The sequence below is a fragment of the Vitis vinifera genome, chromosome 14 (assembly GCF_030704535.1).
Source record: "Vitis vinifera cultivar Pinot Noir 40024 chromosome 14, ASM3070453v1".
NCBI lineage: Eukaryota > Viridiplantae > Streptophyta > Magnoliopsida > Vitales > Vitaceae > Vitis > Vitis vinifera.
The window spans coordinates 29499328-29517647 of record NC_081818.1 but is presented as its reverse complement, the minus strand read 5'-3'; the positions used below and the strand labels follow the sequence as shown (position 1 = coordinate 29517647).

The 18320-nt window shown below is 36.9% G+C and overlaps 3 protein-coding genes across 11 annotated transcripts; 1 reads left to right on the top strand and 2 right to left on the bottom strand.

The window, feature by feature from the left end:
• Nucleotides 1-526: 526 nt before the first annotated feature.
• Nucleotides 527-7156, bottom strand: LOC100264593 (uncharacterized). 9 transcript variants are annotated; one of them, XM_010662750.3, is made up of 13 exons: nt 6889-7156; nt 6010-6554; nt 5725-5788; nt 5011-5400; nt 4057-4187; nt 3877-3985; nt 3586-3731; nt 3404-3477; nt 3146-3263; nt 2831-3039; nt 1583-2700; nt 1190-1511; nt 527-1076 (listed from the first exon to the last, which is right to left on the bottom strand). In XM_010662750.3, the coding sequence occupies exons 1-13, from the start codon at nt 6895-6897 to the stop codon at nt 961-963; spliced, it is 3351 nt and encodes a 1116-aa protein (XP_010661052.1). In that variant the 5' UTR covers nt 6898-7156; the 3' UTR covers nt 527-960. The 9 variants fall into 9 exon arrangements, with proteins under 9 accessions (XP_010661052.1, XP_010661054.1, XP_010661057.1 ...); XM_010662752.3 differs by having other exon boundaries at nt 3404-3474; XM_010662755.3 differs by having other exon boundaries at nt 3586-3658; nt 3897-3985.
• An 843-nt stretch (nt 7157-7999) lies between these two features.
• On the bottom strand, nt 8000-12268 carry LOC100242301 (ATP-dependent 6-phosphofructokinase 5, chloroplastic). The gene is made up of 14 exons (XM_002277982.4): nt 12004-12268; nt 11243-11611; nt 11024-11108; nt 10741-10814; nt 10374-10485; nt 9914-10009; nt 9732-9833; nt 9586-9660; nt 9342-9482; nt 9098-9214; nt 8903-9007; nt 8721-8801; nt 8489-8617; nt 8000-8415 (listed from the first exon to the last, which is right to left on the bottom strand). Exons 2-14 carry the CDS (start codon nt 11551-11553, stop codon nt 8248-8250), a joined length of 1596 nt encoding a protein of 531 aa, XP_002278018.2. The 5' UTR covers nt 11554-11611; nt 12004-12268; the 3' UTR covers nt 8000-8247.
• A 5074-nt stretch (nt 12269-17342) lies between these two features.
• Nucleotides 17343-18302, top strand: LOC100243960 (non-specific lipid-transfer protein 1). Its single transcript, XM_002283323.5, has 2 exons — nt 17343-17965; nt 18069-18302. The coding sequence occupies exons 1-2, from the start codon at nt 17628-17630 to the stop codon at nt 18076-18078; spliced, it is 348 nt and encodes a 115-aa protein (XP_002283359.2). The 5' UTR covers nt 17343-17627; the 3' UTR covers nt 18079-18302.
• The last annotated feature ends 18 nt before the right edge of the window (nt 18303-18320 follow it).

The window sequence follows — 18320 nt, the reverse complement described above, 5'->3', positions numbered from 1 at the left end:
AAATAGACCGTTACGTTTCTTGTAAAAAGTAAAAAAACCGAGTACTCTTCCAGTTTTACGATATCACTGAACACTTCTATGGATTAGAAAGCCATTTATTCAAACAGAACCAAGTGTTCAACCAGTGGAATAAAATTGCAATCACGTAAGGCAATTTTTAGTTGAATTTAAAAAAGAATAGTACGTAAGAGTAGTTCAATCTCAAACTTTAAACAGGTTCTTTTGGACTTTCATTCCCACCCATAATTAAATGAGTCATTAATCTCACAAGGGCGAAACCATGATGCAGGCAATACAGACTCAGATGTTTAAGCCTCCTTCCCTATCAAGATTTGAAAATAAAATTTGATATAAAGGGAGGCATAATGACAAAAGGATCCAACCAGTCTCAAATGATTTGAATATAAAATTTGATGTAACGCGGGGCTTAACAACAAAAGTGCCTTCTTCAAGGACAAAGGATCCAACAGTCAAAAGATATGAAAATAAAATTTGATGTAAAGGGGAGCCCAATGACAAAAGTGCCTTCTTCAAAGACAAAGGATCCAGTCAGTCTAATTGGTAGAGTCAAATGCAGAAATGCTTTCAAAACCATTAGAAAGCTCCACACTCTTGATTGACTCTGTTCTCTTGTAAATGATTTGAAGTCTAAACACAAGAATCACATTCTCTTAGTGTTCAACATGGGTTTGTTTAATAGAGTTTTTTGAAAACTTTCACTGGTGTTTAGTCAAACAATGATTATCAAAAGCCTCATCTGGAGAACAAAGTTACTAGAGAATTTCACAGTACCAACACTGGAGGACTTCACACGCCCAATCTACATCCGAATTTTCTTTACTGCGAAGTGACAGAAGAAGCAAAGAAATTGGTGCCAGAGCGAACAAGGGTCTGGGGCTAGGATACTTCAGTGCCAGGCATTTATTCTCACTTAAAAAAGAAAAAAAAAAAAAAGGAATACTAGTATGAATTCTGGAAAGGGTGAGAAGTTCCTGCGATTTTAGTTATGCATAGAGAAACTCCGACTGCAATTAGTTCATCAGGTACTAAGCAAAGGACATTTCTTCCTGCAGGGACTACAGGAAAAAGGAGGAGAAACAAATATCAGAAAGATACACGGGTCAAAGCAGTAATAATTTATTCTGTAAATCAAAGAATATGGGGAAAATGAACTATGAAACGATCATACACTTGTGGGAAAATGTAGGCATGGAATGGGCGTACATTCTTATAGGGTTAGGGTCGAAAGGAGGGAAGTCGTTGTTGGGGACATCACAGATTTGCTGATATTTCTCAGTCCATGGGAGTGGACCAATATTCTGCACTTGAGCATCACACACCACGCATTTGTGCTCCAAAATGCTGGCTGCCTGAATAGCATGTATCTTACAGTTGCCGCACCACAGCAAGTGTTTGCACGGAAAATTAGCCCAGAACATTTCACTTCTATTGCATGCAAAGCACTTTCCCTGAGCCACACTTGACTTGTAATTCTGCAGCACTATCACATTCTAGAGATTAATAGAAAAATATACAAAATAAGGTTTTCAAATGCTTAATTCCATCACTTTGGTTTCCTTACCTCATAAAAATCAAACTCACGCAAGAAGAAGACAGAGGTGTTGTTTTTTTCTCTTGCAAGGGCCTCTAGAACCAGGTGCCTTTTTTGTTGCCTGAGCTCCTTGCTTTTATAATCATCTCCTGCAGCTGCATTTTCATTCCTAAACCATGGTTGACCCAGGAGTGTATCTGGCTTTAAAAATTCCAAGAACCATGGGTGGACACCATGTTTTGCATCCTTGTGAGCAGGACTCTCTTCAAGAGTCCCATGGAGTGAGTCCCCATCCTCAAAGCTGCCACCAAGGGAGCCAGCATTATCATAAGAAACTGGTAGAAATTCACCAAGAGACTTCAAATCAATGGAACCATCATCATCATAGTCATCAAGGGGTGAAGGGGTGGGAGAAAAACACCGCATTGGAAGTGGTTGGGTCTGTTGCTGATGGTTAGGCTGGAGGACCATGTGAGTGGCAGGTCCTCGTCCACCTACAGGGACAATCTTCATGCGACATAGGCCAGGGAAAGATCTCATGAAGTCACTAAGCTTGGGATAGCCCAGAGAGGTGTGATCCAGTTCTTGGCCACATGTAGCCCTAAAATCAGCTTTTAGAGAAGAGAGGGGGTACCACTCTCCCTCCTTAAGACGCTTTGAAACATCATTTAAGAAGCTGGGAAGCCACCTCTTGAAAATTCTGACCCATTTAGGCATGCTTTGGTTTGGAGTTGTAGAATTAAGAAGAATCTGAGGTTCACTGAAACATGTATTTGGCGGATTCTGGAGTAATTTATCAACCCAAGACATCTGCCTAGGTTCACCATCATCAGTATTCTTCTCATCAGGTGTTGCTGCTTGTGGCTGAAACTGAATAATTTGTCCTTGTTCCTGATCTTCTTGTTGAGGTGGTAGTGTTTGGAGCTCTGCAAATAATATGCATTTTGGAACAGCACTTTTTATCTCAACTTGCTTGCCCATAATGGTAATGTAGTGCGCTTGAACAGCATCTGAGGCGGATTTCTCATGTTTAAAGATGACGAAACCAAATCCTCGAGAGTGTATTTGGTCGCCCATTTGATCACCCATGACTATGGCTTCTTCTACTGAACCAAATTGTTCTTCAAAAATCTTAGCCAATGAGTCTGCTTCACAAGATTGATAGAGAAAAAGACATTCGTCAAAGGTGACTGATGATATAAAAAATGATTGTTTAATCAGCACTTCACATTAATGTGACTAACAATGTCAATTTGAAATGTTTTGATAGGTTCTAACCAGTGTCCAGTGAAGAGGGCAGGCCTCCTACAAAAATTTTCCTTTTAAGCTCCTCAATTGTACTTGAGTGCTGTGTTCTTGTTCCCTGCTTCAGCCGCCGAAGCTCATCTTCCCCATGTGCATAGAAGCACTTAGCCCCTCGCACACAACCTCCTGGAGATTCAAAGTATCTGCAGATTCCTGTCTTCGCGATCGAGCAAGTTCTAGAGCTGACAAGATTTAGAAACAATGAGATGTGGAAAAAAAAAAAAGGATTCAGTTTTCACAACATTCTCATCTGATCTGAATGTGGATGACATTAACTAGGCTCATCACCTCTCAGGAAGGGTGCCTTCTTCTATCACGTTTGGGAGTGACTCACAGGTTTCTGAAATCATCTCATGGTTATGGAAGTAAGTAGTAAATTTCCGTTGCATGGGGAAAGCTCGGTGCCCTGCATGTTAGAACAAGGCACATGAGATTGAATGAACAAAGTCATTAGGCTTAGAATCAACTGGTTCTTTGTTTTTTTTTTTTCCCTGTTTTGTTCATATGTTCAAATTTGAGAAGGATAATGCTATTAGTTGAACTTACTAAGGCCAATATTGGTTGGACTTAGCATGAACCGCATCTCTTGCGACTTTGCCAAGTCAATAGGTCTTTGTCTACTGTAGATAACAATGGTTGGTTTACACACCCCATACGCAAAATGAATATAGTGTTGGAAGGCACAAGACAATTATGAACTACATCAAAAGGGTTTTATTACTCCCTACCGTAAGTTGAGGACTTGGCTATTTGCTCCCCAGCGCAAAAGAAGCTCAGCACAGTCCATATAATTGTTCTTTACTGCAAAAAATAGTGGGGTTTCTTTCATTTCAGTTGTTGCATTCACACCGTCTGGCTCTTCCAGTAGAAGCAACTGTAGGCTCAACGTGATAGGAAAATGTTAAAATAAGAATACTACAGACATGAATCTCAGTTCTATTTCTAATTGCCAAAGCAGTGGATGAATAGAAAAGGAAAATTCATAAACAGGAGAGCTGAAGCTAAGATTTTGAACATACATGGAGGGCCTCTGAATTACCATTTGCGGCAGCAATATGGATTGCATTTAGCCCCAATTTATTTCTGTGGCTCACTCGAGCACCATGCTTTAGAAGGAGCCATACAATTCTAGAAATGCAAGTTCTGTCAGCGTTACTTAACATAAATATAAAGAGGTACAGAGAAACAGGAGAGAGGACCTTATCTGCTTAGCAACTGAGGCCATGGACGTCTTAAGGGAACATTGAAGAGCAGAGTTTCCTTCTGCATCTGTGTCGTCAACTTCTATACTCGTCTTCAGAAGTAAATTGATTACAGCTTCATCTCCAGCCTAAGAATAGTACAGAAGTTCCTGGTTATCATCACAACACTGACTAATCCCAAGCTACAGTAATATGACCATGTTGTGAATGCATATTGCACGTTTGAAAATAAGGTAGCTGTAAGCTATTCATCCTCCTTCCATTTCCTAGCATTCCTGAATTAAGTTATTGCTTTCAAGGATTATTCAATCTAATGTTCCAAAGATTCCACCATGAAAGTTACTGGTTTTAATCTCAAACGAAATTCTTCATTTTGAGGATTGTACCTTATCATTGCCCGATGTACCATAGACTGCAGGAAATTTTCTCCTATCGTCTCAGTAATTTTATGGTTCTCTGCATAATTTTGTTCTAAAAGCACTTATTTTCTCCTGTAGTAACTGGAATTTTAGTTTCCGTACATATTTTTATTCTAAAAGCACCCATTCATTGCTACATAGTTTTAAGAGACCTATAAACTTCCGAACAAAATTAAAGATTTAAGAAGCGAAGCTAAAAATTGTCATCGTCTGACTTCTTCTAGATAGTTTCTTGTATCATGAAGCCACTTTCACTGTTTTTCACTTTCAGATCAGATATATCTTTCATGTCAAAACCAAGTACTCCTTGGGAACGCGAGATTTCCAGGGGATGCAGCGAGTACGAATCGAAATTTTGCCTAGAGCATCGCATCACTAGTTGTCGGTTACCACATTTACCGAAATACCCTCAACTTATTTCGTCAAATGATTATGGCACCCGACATGGCAGCCACGTCAACATCAGGGTAAGGGGGCTCCATTGGTCTTATTCATTATGACAGGACACTTTATTATTGTACAGGAGGCTCACCTGGGCTGCACGAATGAGAGGTGACGTCACCTTCCTTTCCGTACAACTGTTGTGAGCTACAGCTCCGAAGAGCTGAAGCAGCTCCATCTCGCATAGCAGGAGTGCCCTCTTCTCCACTTCCTCGCTTTTCCATTTGCATGTGGTCGACTTTGAGGTCTCCGTCCGGCCCAGAGATAAGGCCTCTTTAACCACGCATTCGTAAATGCTGGTCTTCTCCTTGGAACTCAAGTCCCCGTCGCTTTGCAACACCAGTATCGAAGCGTTAACCTTGTCTGCGGCAACCACTAGCAGAGCAGCTAACGCAATCACACGCCCCTCCATGGCGGTCACGTAAGCGACTTCCGCGATATCTTTTGTTTTCTCCGTCAGAAATTTTACCGCCGTTAGGTCCTGTTAAAGTGATGTGCCAAATACTGAATAGTCAAAATGTTTTGTTTTTCTAATTTTCAAGATAGACGCTCTGTTTTTGCTTTCTAGAGAATTAAGGAAAATTGGTTTCAGAATTTTCATCGACTGAACATAAGTGCATAATGATTCTATATGCCGAAGTATTTGTGTAATGCTTCCATTTTTAAAGTTTTGTTTAGTTGCTAAGGAAAATAAAGGAAAAGAAAATTATAAGTTAAAAATTTCTAGCTTCTTTGACTTTCTTTTCCTGTATTTTCTCAGCAACCAAGGAGAGGTTTGAAGAACATAATCCGCATGCACAAAAACCTTTTCACGAAGCAGAACGATCAAGTCTTCAATGGCGTTATCTGGATTCCACAGTACATCCATCCTGAAAAATGCAGACATTTAGAAGAAGTTTCAGAAAAGTCTCTCCAACCAAGAGACAAGTAAAAGCAATCTGAGAATAAATAAAACAAAATAATAAAGAAAGAAGAAAGTCGTATCAATTTTCATCTGTATGAAAGATCGGCCTTCGGCGGTTTATCCAAAAAAAGCGAAGCTTTTACCATTTATATCAATGTGAAAACGACACCGTTTTATTGCCCTTACCTTCTGCTAGACAGAGACAGCTCCAAAGCAAGCTGTGAGCAACCGTCCTTGGACTTGAGGTCCGTACGAGCGCGTTTGCGTAGGAGAAGCTCGACGCATCTGGCCGCGTGAGCCTCCGCCGCCGTATGCAGTGCCGTTCGTCCATTTTCATCCATTTCGTTGATGAGAGGCAACATTCCAACCGCTCCATTTAGCAAAGCTGTGGCGCAGTCCACTGAATCAAACCTGCAACACCACTGCAGAAGCTTTGCAACAATGCTTCGGTCCAGTAGTTCTGGTGAGTCTCTGTTTTCGTCGTCTTCCAAGCTCTCTCGATTCTCAGGGTTCTGAAAGAGTCGCTTTGATTGAGTTAGAAACTGAGCTCTGTCATCCCTCCAGATTGATTTGATGAGGCTCTTCTCTATTTGCGCAGAGTCAAAAAATTCGAATCCAAACAATGGAAACTCATCGTCGGTTGGAGATTGTGAATCTTCACTGGTAGATGAAGAATAGACGCATTTCGGAAGAGAGCTAAATAGCTCTGGGAACGTGAACCTTGCCACTTCCTGCAATAGTATTATGGCAACACCATGAAAGCGGCAGTTACTTAACAAAACAGAGTAATCGAAGATGATGACCTTACCGACTTTCTTTAAATATTCAAGCAACAAAATACAACTCTTCCAGCAAATTTTCCTTTAAAAAACTCAGTCCTTTAAAAATCTTCCAAACATTCCAGATCTATCAACACACACATCAAAACGAACAGGAAAAAGGTTTCGCCAAAGAAATCAAACAAGATCCCAAGCAAGACAAAAAAAAATTTTCAGTTGTCATCCAGAGAACTCCAATTCAGTGAAAACAACAACTTAGCCATTCGCATCGGAACACCACCACTACCTGATCCATGAAAAAAAAACCCTAATTTCTCATTATCAAGCGCCAAAACACAGCAAGCATGCCAACTCGCAGTGCCAAATCAAAGCACGTTCACATAGTGATCAAACAACAACGAAGATTTCACCCAAAACAGATCAAAAAATCAACGGTGGAATCCGGATGAATGTCCAATCGCCACGGATGAACGTTCTTCTCCTTCTCTGTCCATGGACGAAACAGAAAAAAATAGAGGCATCTAGGAGAGGGAAAATTGCAGAACTTGAATGGTGGAATCCGGTTCATATTTATAGTAGCGGACTTGAAACGACTTAATTAATCGGATTTGAAATAGCTTCGCGTTCTTCCATAAATGCCCCTGCTCGTGCAATGGGAATAGGCAATCGATGGAGCCCTACATTGGGAATTAGAAGAACTGCTCATTCGTACAATCGCCGCATATTTGTCGAATGTAAGAGAGGGGCTAATAAAGGGGCGACACCTGTCTTAGAAATCTTACTTTATTCTCTAAAATTGCTGAAATGCCCCTCCCATATATTACTATACCATTAACTGACTTTTTAGTTTTAATTTTCTTTTGTGAAAATAAGAGATAAAAAATTTAAAAATAGGTCATTTTCAAAGTGAAGTATTAATAAATAAATAAAAACAAAGGATTCATTCTATTTGGAGTGTTTTGTTTCTAGAAATTCTTAATAATTAATATAGAGAAAATGGCAAAACTATCATTAATTTAAATAAAAAAATTAACGATTTCTTAGGAAAACACGGGACAAAAATATTTTATAATTTTTTTTATTGTAAACATGTGCATTCATGAAAAATAAAATGAAAACAATATGGTTTTTATATTTCAATTTCCAAACATAATTTTTTAATTAAAAAAATGTTTTCGATATAAAAAGGAACAATAACCCAACAACTAAGTAGATGTTTATTTTTTTTACTTAATCCTAAATATAACCTAATATTAATTAGTATTTAATAGTATTAAGTATTAATTTATTTTTTTTTCATAATAAGTTTATGGTTTATTTTTAGTATTAAAAAAAAGTTAAATATTTTAATTTTTTTTATTCAATCCAAATATTTTTAAAATAAATAACAGATTATAGAGATCTAAAAGCAAATTGCTTTTATCAAAAAATGTAAAAAGGAAACAAACAATACCTAAGTTTTTTTCTGAACTTAATGTGACATGATACACAAAATTGTTGGACCCTTCAACCAAGATCCGCATTCGACATGGGGAAAAAACGAAGAAATTACAAATGGGCAAGGGGAAAAATGAGAATTTTTTGTTTGACACTGGCTCTATGCAGTTGAAATAAGGTTGAAATGGAAAATTGTGGTATGAGAGAATCAGTTGAAGTCCGGCTGGCCGGTGGAAGTCAGGCACCGGTGCCACATCCGGCTGTCTGGATCGACGACTCTTGGAGAGGCGATCACTTCCGGGATTGGTAAGTAGACGTAGTGGCTGTTACATATTCCAACAGTGATTCCACTGAACCCTGCAAATGCTCCATGGACCTGCAAGGATCATATACCACCATTGTAGACCTGGATCATCTCAAGATTATCATGAAGATATTCATACACTTACAGCATTCTGGCCAAGAACAGTGCAAAGAACAGCATCAGATGCATTTGCTCGACACGCTCGAATCATATAAGTGGGATCAATGTATTTAACATCAGCTGGAACGCCAATCCTCCTAAAATGTTTCTTGATCTGTTGAAGAAGTGTGAGCCCATCACTATCATCAAGAAAATGCAAGAATATGGAAGAGAATGGAAGAAAATACAAGTGCTGCCTTGTAAGATGAGACTATAACCTGCTGTTGGAGATAAACACCAATGTCTCCAAGTCTCGCATTCCCAGATGCATCCGTCGAATTCGTCTTTTCTACAAAATCCTGATTTTCAAATATATTAACACCAGATCTAGGCCGGGATTCTAAACTGACATGTGATTTTCCAGTTGAAAATGATCATATAATCTAAAGAGTTCACTTACTTGTCCTGCTCCTTCAGCCACACAGAGCACAGCTGACCCTTTAGTCTCTATGAGATGCTCTAAATGTCGTAAGACACCATAAGGTCCCTCAATTTGAAATGGTACCTGAAATTGAAGCCTTTAGAAATAGATTCCCAGACAATGATTATTAATGGATTTGAGAAAGAAAGCATCATTCTTCTTGATTCTACACACCTCTGGAATCAAACAGATATCAATCTGACCGCTTGAAAGCGAAGCGTGCATTGCTATAAAGCCGCTGCTTCTTCCCATCAGTTTTACAAGCCCGATGCCATGATATGCACTACGAGCCTGGCAGGTCGAGATTATAACAGGATTCAAGAACATTACAAGCAAAAGGGTATCCAAATTTACAAACTCAGAGTTTATTATTGGTGAATTAAGTCACATGAAAAATGTGTTACCCTTGCTTGCTTACCTCAATATATGCAGAATTAATAGCCCTTTGAGCTTCTTCTACAGCAGTATCAAATCCAAAGGTTTTATCCATTAACAGAATATCATTATCAATTGTTTTTGGAACACATATAACCGATACTTTCATCTTCCTCCTGCGGCACTGCATACAGGAAATGATTATATCTAAGCCAAACATGCAACCAAATCAATGGGATCAATAGACTGTTTTCCCCATAACAGAAAAAGGAAGTGATTTTAATTACCTCGTTGTGTATTGCATTTGCTCCTGCATGTGTACCATTGCCCCCAAGTATGAAAATCATATCAATTCCCCTGGCCTAAAATATCAAATTTTATATAAATATAAGGAGATAAAACCGACATTTAATCAAAAGTGAGCATAGATTACCTGTATGCTATCTACAATCTCACTGATATCAGCACCTCCACGGGAAACTCCAAGCAGACTTCCACCGGCAAGATTAATGTTTTGAACCACTTCACGGAAAAGCTGAAAAATAAAATGACTACTTCAAGAGTTGAAAGGATGTATTCTAGGCCCAGTGAAGGACTCAAGAAGGCAGCTCTCACCTCTATTTCAGCTAAGCCCCGATCAAAAAGTCCACGATAACCATACTGGATTCCAACAATCTTCTTAACCCCATAGAGTTCCAGAGTGAAAACAATCTGCAGACTATGCATTCAACTTGTGAGATGTGATTTTCCTACTGATACAACACCTTTAAACCAAAAAGCAAGAAGCATAATTTGATTAACGTTTTGATCAAAGCACCATCACCAAGGCTTTTCCAAGTAATATATTTCTGATAACATTAACAAGATACATGAAAAGGGATTGTATGTAAGACTGGTTGAATGACTATTTTGCATATAATTTACTTATCATTGTCGGTTTTTCTCTGTTCTTTATGAGCTACTTAACATGTAAGGGTAAATCTTGAAATTCAACCTAAATGCATCCAAAATACGAAATTGAATTCCCTAGCATACAATAGATGAGGGCATCTACAAAATTTACGAGCTCACTGACCTGTCTAATGACATCATTGAGACCAGGACAGAGCCCTCCACAGGTAACAATTCCAGCTTTCACTTCCCCAGGCTCAAAGAATATCTCCTCACGTGGCCCAGCACGATGTACCCTAGGAAGCATGGGAACCAGCAATCAAAACAAGAAGATAAACACAATACTACCCCAATCACCAGCTCACTTACAACACCAAAAATGAGAAAGCCCCATTGTTCAAAGCTTCAATTCAATTCAACCAAAATTCATTACCCTTTGTGCCTAATGCTGATTAACAAACAAGGAACAAAGTTGACAGGGTCTAAAAAATTAGCCTGTTTTTTCTGCCCTGTCCCCTTTTGGAAAACAAACAACAGATAAAGAATAGTACCATTGCTCCACCCAGCTGCAATCAGGATCAATGCACTCAGCTCCAGCAGAAGTTGGTGAAGAATATCTGATAACCTGATAAAAAAAACTCATAAACCTTTTAGTCTAATCCAATTTATTGTGAATAAATGCCTTCTTTGTGTGATATTGATGGAAGCAAGAACTCTTCCAAGGAAAGTAATAACAATAGATGCTTATAAACAAGAGAGGCGAAGATTTCCCGAAAAAGAAATAGGAAGTGAACAGAACAACCACTTCCTACATGCCAATACCGCATTACATACCTTTAGAAGTGCTCTATCATCCTCATTAACATAACCATTTTTCCGATCCTCAAGCACATTGGCGCCATTCACTAATCGAGCATTTCTACATAGACAAACACCATAATCACTAATAACATAAAGTTTGCTCCACAACCCAATACCTAAAATGCAAGCAGATTATGAGCATTTTTCACATAGGCCAGCATATTCGAGTTCAACCCAACATGAAAAACTGACCTATTTTTCAGGGAAAACGTCGTAGGCCTTGGCTTTATGGGCAATACATCCTTAAGGTGAGGCAAATTAAATCTCAACTCGAAATCCTCTTGAAATTTGGTCTTCCAACAGGGATCAGTGAAGTCCATTTCTTGATTTCCAGCAGCAATTGTAGCCATTCTTGATTGCTTATTTCTCATCTGTCTTTGTGAGGTTTTGGATTTTGTACAAGTATAACTCATATTGAAAGAAAAATAATCCCTTTTTGAATGCAAAATACATTTTGGAGGGTTGATAAAATTAACAGCATAGATCAAAGAAGCAGAAGCCATTTCTCAAACCAACCCAATTAATTTGTAGCAGCAGATAAGATCATCCAGTTATCCAACCCTGCAGTGAGTGAAAATTGAAGGATTAAAATTCAATTAAATAATGGAAATTCCCAACACCTCAAAGCATAGAAAAGAAAGAACAAAACGCCTAATTTCACAGAACGTTTTGCACATGTTAAGGACCAGAATCTGAGCCGTTTGTTTGCTGAGAAAATGGAGGAAAAGAAAAGAAAAGAAAAGAAAAGAAATAAAAAAAATTGATAAACCCCAACCCAGTTATGATTCATTCTTTCAAAAACTAAACAGAAAAAAACCCAGCATTCGAAATTCTAGTTTCCTTTCTTTTTCCTCAGTTTTCCGAACGACCAAACAGAACAAAGCTCAGCCGTTCCGATTCCCACGGTTACCGCAACAATAAACCAACAAAAATTAAGAGAAAAAAACACATACCCTCAAAAAAATATTCTCTGAATCAGAGAGAGATCAAAGAAATGAGATTACGCCCACAACTTTATCTGACTTTATTTATGTTAATGCCTAATTCCATTGACACTTAACATAGAGCTACACGCAGAGCCACCATTGAGATTTCCTCAAAGTTTCCGAATTTCTTGGGAAAATCGGGAGAAGGTAGCCGCCATCGACAAAAAATAGAATTAAAATTTGAACAGCAATCCCCACGAGTTGTTGGCTTGTTTGTCTCTGTTCTTGGATTATTCTAAGTCAACGTGTATGTAGCGTCCTAAAGCCGACTTCAAATTGCGGCTGACGTTGGCCATCATCTTTGACCATAAAAATTGCAATTTTTTAAAATTTTTGGTTAATCATGAGTACTTTTGGTCCAATTATCTAATCTTCACGTGTAGAATCCGATTTTGCAACCAATTTGATCAATTTCCATGTCTAATCATATGGTAACGGTGATCTAAATTTGATCATGATCATTTCTTATGGCTTGTAGCTTCCTAATAGTTTAATTAAATAAAAAGTTATCATACTTTCCTGAAAAATTAAAAATATTCTTAATATAAAAAAAAATGACTTTCTTCCTCATTCTTAAAAAATCAACAAAAAGCAACAAATAAAAAAAGATCATAGCATTATTCATTTCAAAAGTCATAATATAACAATCTTTCATCCTTCTTTCTTATCTGATATCCATTATCTTTCCCATCTTTCTCTTTGTTTTTAATTAGGATTTTTTTTATTGAGTTTTTTGTGATTATTTTTTATTAGGGATTTTTGCAGTTTCATTTAAACTTTTATAGTGTTGAAGAGAAGATCAAATAGAAAATTGTTAGCTAAATTTTCGATCTAACTTTGTTTATATTAAGTTATGTAATTCAATATTTAAGTCTAAATGATCATTTTAATTAAAAACTTAGGTAGTGTTTGTTTTTTGGTTGAATAGAAAAAACTAAAATATTTTACTTTTTTTATTCAACTAAAAGTATCTTATTGATATTAACTAACATAATTAAAGTAAACTTGTTATCAATAAATTTAGTTTAATTATATTGATCGATGTTAATGAGTTATTTTTAACTTAATAGAAAATGTCAAATATTTTAATTTTTTTCTATTCAACCAAAAAACAAATATCACCTTACTCTTAATTAAGTTTTTTTGCATATTTTTTTTAAATAAAACTTAACCACAGCATAGTTTAGGTGATCATAATAAAAAAAATTTGTAAATGAGACAAAAATTTAACTTTAATTAAGTTATTTGTAAATGAAGCATAATCATAATATAGTTTAAATTACCATAATGATTGAGAAATTAACCCTAGGTTTTTTGTGAACCAAACCAAACCTTAGTTTGGTTCTAGTGAACATCCTTAATCGGAATTTAATTTTAATCAAATTCGTAATAAATAAACTTAATTCCAATCTAATTTAAGAACGTTCAAAAGAAGTTGCCAATAACACACAAAGCACCCACAACTGTACATATATTTACTTATTTATGTATTTGATTTTGTTTAAAAACGCACCTGTTAGTGCAGAATTTTCCTTCCAAACGCTAAGAAAAAATTTATTTATTGACTTTCAAAACCTTGGTTGTATTTGGAAAAGGAAAAAAGTGAGTTGTGTTTGAATATGTGTACAGGAATCCGAGTTGCATTTGAGTTCTGTAAGAGTTTTAGTTACAGTTGAACTTTCGAAGAATTTGAGTGCTATTTGAATTATTCATGATTGGATTATAAATATATATCATAAATTACAAAGGATTCATGGAATATCTCAATGTTTGGTGACCTAGAAAATGAAGGAAAATGAATTTGGAGAGAAAAAAAAAACATAAAATTTAATAATTATTAATTATTGACATAAAAGATTAAAAAATAAAAATAAAAAAGTGAAGGTGTATGCAACATTTTCCTAAATAGAAATATCTTAATTGTATGAATATATGACCTTAGGGTATCAACCGCCAAGAGATAACCGTTTTAACTGAAATTATCCTCAGAAAAAAACATCCTCCAATGGCTATCCTCACACCACGCCCGAACTCAACGCCGATCAAATCATTCCCCAACATCTTCCTTTTTATAATAACCCAATTCCAATTTCCTCACGTTCATCAGTAGTGATTCTCTCTACTCAGAAGGAGATCGACTGCATTCCAAACGAAGGAAAGAAACGAACTCTTCCCTCCAATTTTCTCCTCAAAAAATGGCTCCTAAGCTATTGATTCTTGCTCTTCTCTTCATGGCCGTCGTCGCCTCCACTTCCGCAGCGGCACCGGCCAAGGCCCCGGAGGCACCTTCCGACGATGAAATTGGGGAAGTGGGTGGTGATGACTCGGGCGATGGTGGTTTGGCGCCCAGTAGTGAGGTTGTCGAGGCGCCGGTGGGTGGGCCCGTGACGGAAGGAGCTTTCTCCAACTTGGGACCGTCTGCGGCGACTGGTGGCGACAAAAAGAATGGCGCAGCTGAACTGGAGGTGTCGGCTGTCGCCGCCGGAGCTGCAGCAGTCGCTGCCGGATTCTTCTTTCTGAAGTTTTAGGGTTGAGGGCTTTGAATCAACCCAATGGATGGTCCTTGGTTTTGTTTCAGCTGTGCTGCTTCTACTTCTTCTTCTTCTTCTTCTTCTTCTTCTTCTACTTCTTCTTCTTCTTCTTCTTCTTCTTCTTCTTCATGCTTTGAAATCCTTGTACTTCGCAATTAATTTTCTCTGTTTTGTGGTTTACTGAATCCATTTCAGAATAAAGAACGTAGGACCAACCACATTTCCAACACTCTTCTTATTTTTTTCTTTTTCTTTTTTGGAATGATCTTAGGCTTTTGAAGATTTTTCTTTAAATGATTTCAATTTTGTTTTGAAGCTGAGACTTGTAATTGAACATAAAACTTTGAATGAATGTAAGGGGTTGTTTGGAAATCATTATTGAAAATAATTTTTTGTTTGTTTAGAAAGAAAAAAAGGAAAAACAAAAACAAAAATTCTGCTTTCAAAAATACTACCATAAACTGTGGGCTGAAATTGACTATTTAGGAATTTATTTTAAAGGGCAGTCAAATGTTATATTTTAAAAAATATGACAAGATTTTCAAAAATAATTTTTAAAAGTTTTTAAGAACAAATCTTAAATATGTTTAAAATCTCAATATGAATTACAATTTTCTCAATTTTTTTTGGTGAAGTTCCTAAATTATTCTCCATTTTTAGAATTATTTCTTATTTTACATATAACATCTGAAAAAACTTCAAAATTATTCTTAAAAGTGTCTTATTTTCATAATAATTTTTTTTAAAAAAACTATTTTTTGTAAAAATAAATAAATAAAAAATTTGAACAAATTGGTTTACGTTATAACACTATTTTTTTGTTATAAAGTATAGAAAAAAAATTATAGAAAATTGTTTTTAACCTTTTGTTTGATAAGTTGAGTTTAAATATATGACCATGTTTGGTTCCTAAAAGATCTCTTAGAGAAGAGTAAGAAATGAAACGAGTAGGCCCAAAACTCTTGAATGTGTCAAGAGCAATGTTTTAAGAACCGGACCGGTGATCGAACCGGAAAAATTACCGGTTCACGGTTCACCGGTCGGACCGGCGGTCGAACCGCTATTGAACCGGTGATGTAATAAATATATAATTTATATATTATATAAAATTAAAAATAATTATAAAAATTAAAAATATATAAAATTATAAATTTTAATAATGTTTGATTTTTATATTTGGTATATTAAATTAAATGATAAAGTTTAATATTTTAAATTTTATTAAATAGAAAGATGTAATATTTAAGAATGAAGATATATTTAAGATGAAAAAAAATATATATTTAATTTTATCTTTTTGTTTTTGTATTTTATTGTTTTAAAATTATTCTATTAATTAATTTATATTATTTTTTATAATTGTTATAAAAATAAACAGGAATTTAAATATTTACATTTCTTTAAAGATTTTATATGATAAAAATTTGAAATAAAAACATTAATGTTAAGTCTCATTATATATATATATATATATATATATATATATATATTTTTTTTTTTAACAACATTGCAATGACATGATATGGTTCATGCGTCCAGCCCATGCGTCCAGCCCATACGTCCAGCCCATGCGTCCAGCCCTCATCCGTCCAGTCCTCAAAGAGGCAGTCCTATTCCCAGTCCCACATCGGAAGCAAATGGAATTCATGTGCTTCAAGTGCTCTATAAATACCTTGCAAGTTGCAACATCCAAACCAAGCTAAACAAGCCAACAAATTAGGCTTGAAAGGCATGGCCCAAGGGGCATGTTAATATGCTAATGTTTTATTTGTTTGGGTCCAGTTGCTTAAACCAACTATGGGCTTATAATTAATTTGAGTTTCAAATCAAAAGTTATGGGTGTGGAATGGGCTCAATGGATGGGCCTTTTAATATTAAACAAATTTTTGTAGATTATAAAAAATATGGCTTGGCCGGTTCGTGAAAAACCGGACGGTTTGTCCGGTTCAGCGGTCCGACCGGTGGTTTGAATGGCTCAATGCCGGTTCGATCACAAAACGGTTCATTGAGACGGACCGAACCGGAAAGTTGACCGGTCGACGGTTCGACCGGTCGGACCGGCCGGTCCGGTCCGGTTTTTAAAACATTGGTCAAGAGTGATCAGCATTGCCTAAGCTCGAACCCCAATTGGATTGGGACTGAATTCAAATGGTGTTGGGCCGAAAATGGTGTTGGCCGGCCCATAGGCGCAAATATTGGGCCTATGGGCTCTTGTATAAATTTCGGTGGCCCGAGTTGTTAAATACTTGCTCGGGGAAATATATAAAATTTTAGGACATAACTTAAAACCCGTTTGATAATGATTTTAGGAAGTATTTTAAATTTAACACTTCAAATTTTTTATCATTTAAGTGTTGAATAGATTAAAAATGTTTTTTTTAAATCACTACCAAATACAACTTTATTTTGAATAAGTTTTTGTTTTTAACATGTTAGAAGTTGAAATGGAACTTACAGTCATCTTATCAAAGACACTCTAAATTTATAATTAAAAATATTATTAACAAAATTTTCGTGAAAATTTTTCACATGAAGGAATGGACACTATTCCTTATACTTCTAATTTAAAGACGAATCCAAATGGTGGCAAAATTTCCTTAATAATATCACATGATATTGCCATATATGTGTGCCAAAAAAATCAACCATGGACTCAATAAATATTTAAACTTTTGAATTAATAGGTCATTTATCATGATCATCTCAACACCTTTATTTTTGTATACTTACCATTTATGATTGTCAGCTCTCAAAAGGAGACGAAGAATGCTTTACCTTTATCCACTGAAGGAGATGGGGTCGATGGCGGTTGGGGGTGGAGTTATGATCCCAAGGAAGCAAATACAAATTACTTATCCTCTTTGCTAAAATTGGGGTAACCAGGCGGTCCAGGCCAAACTTATGTAACAACTCCTCATGCCATCACTACGTCCCCTCCCTTTGTACGCATTCACCTCTTTCCGGTATAAATACTCCACTACCGCTGCCCACCACCACCACCGCCCCAACGTTCAACCACGAACCCCACCAGTTAATATTCCAAAAGCTTAGCCAAACAACATGAAGGGAGTAGTGATCGCCTTGCTGGTGGCCCTCGCCATGGTCCACTTCATGGCGGAGCCAGCCCGTGCCATCACCTGCTCAGACGTGAACAAGGCCCTGGCCCCTTGCGTCTCCTACCTCACCGGCGGCGGTGCTCCGACTTCAGCATGCTGTGACGGCGTCAGGACCCTTAAGTCATTGTCACCCACCACGAGCGACAGGCAAACGGCCTGCCAGTGTGCCAAGGACGCCGCCAGCCGCAACCCCAACATTAGGGAGGATGCCGCCGCTGCCCTCCCCAACAAGTGCGGCGTCCAGACCGACATTCCCATCTCCCGAAGCACTGACTGCTCTACGTAAGCCCATCTACTCTATATTAATTAATTAATACAGTTGATCAGTACGTTGTTCTCTTCCAGTTTGCTGATTGATTCTTTCCTTTAATTTCTCTTGCTGCAGTGTCTCTTAAGATGGATGGATGGAAGCCACCACTACTGGAGATGAATAATGGGAGGAGAAGCTCTATATTGCTGCCTCCCTTTATTTAGTTAGTGTATTAATGTATTAGCTACTAGTACAGATGTGGTTCTCTTAGCTGAGTGAGAACCGCTGTAGTCATGTATCCCCCTTATAAATAAAATCATCCATCCTTATAATTGATGGAGTATTTGGATCTTTTTGCCATATATTTTCGACAACAATTTTCTCTTC

What these genes read in the sequence shown, in the direction of transcription:
- LOC100264593 (XM_010662750.3), bottom strand. An exon ending in GTAATTCAGAGGCCCTCCAT is followed by an intron (nt 3,732 to 3,876) that starts GTATGTTCAAAA and finishes TTGAGCCTACAG; the next exon opens with TTGCTTCTACTGGAAGAGCC. An exon ending in GTGAGTTTGATTTTTATGAG is followed by an intron (nt 1,512 to 1,582) that starts GTAAGGAAACCA and finishes ATTAATCTCTAG; the next exon opens with AATGTGATAGTGCTGCAGAA.
- LOC100242301 (XM_002277982.4), bottom strand. Translation starts at nt 11,553, where the DNA reads ATGGCTTCTGCTTCTTTGATCTATGCTGTTAATTTTATCAACCCTCCA. An exon ending in ATGATAGAGCACTTCTAAAG is followed by an intron (nt 10,815 to 11,023) that starts GTATGTAATGCG and finishes TTTTTTTATCAG; the next exon opens with GTTATCAGATATTCTTCACC. An exon ending in CTGTTCTTGGCCAGAATGCT is followed by an intron (nt 8,416 to 8,488) that starts GTAAGTGTATGA and finishes TGATCCTTGCAG; the next exon opens with GTCCATGGAGCATTTGCAGG.
- LOC100243960 (XM_002283323.5), top strand. Translation starts at nt 17,628, where the DNA reads ATGAAGGGAGTAGTGATCGCCTTGCTGGTGGCCCTCGCCATGGTCCAC.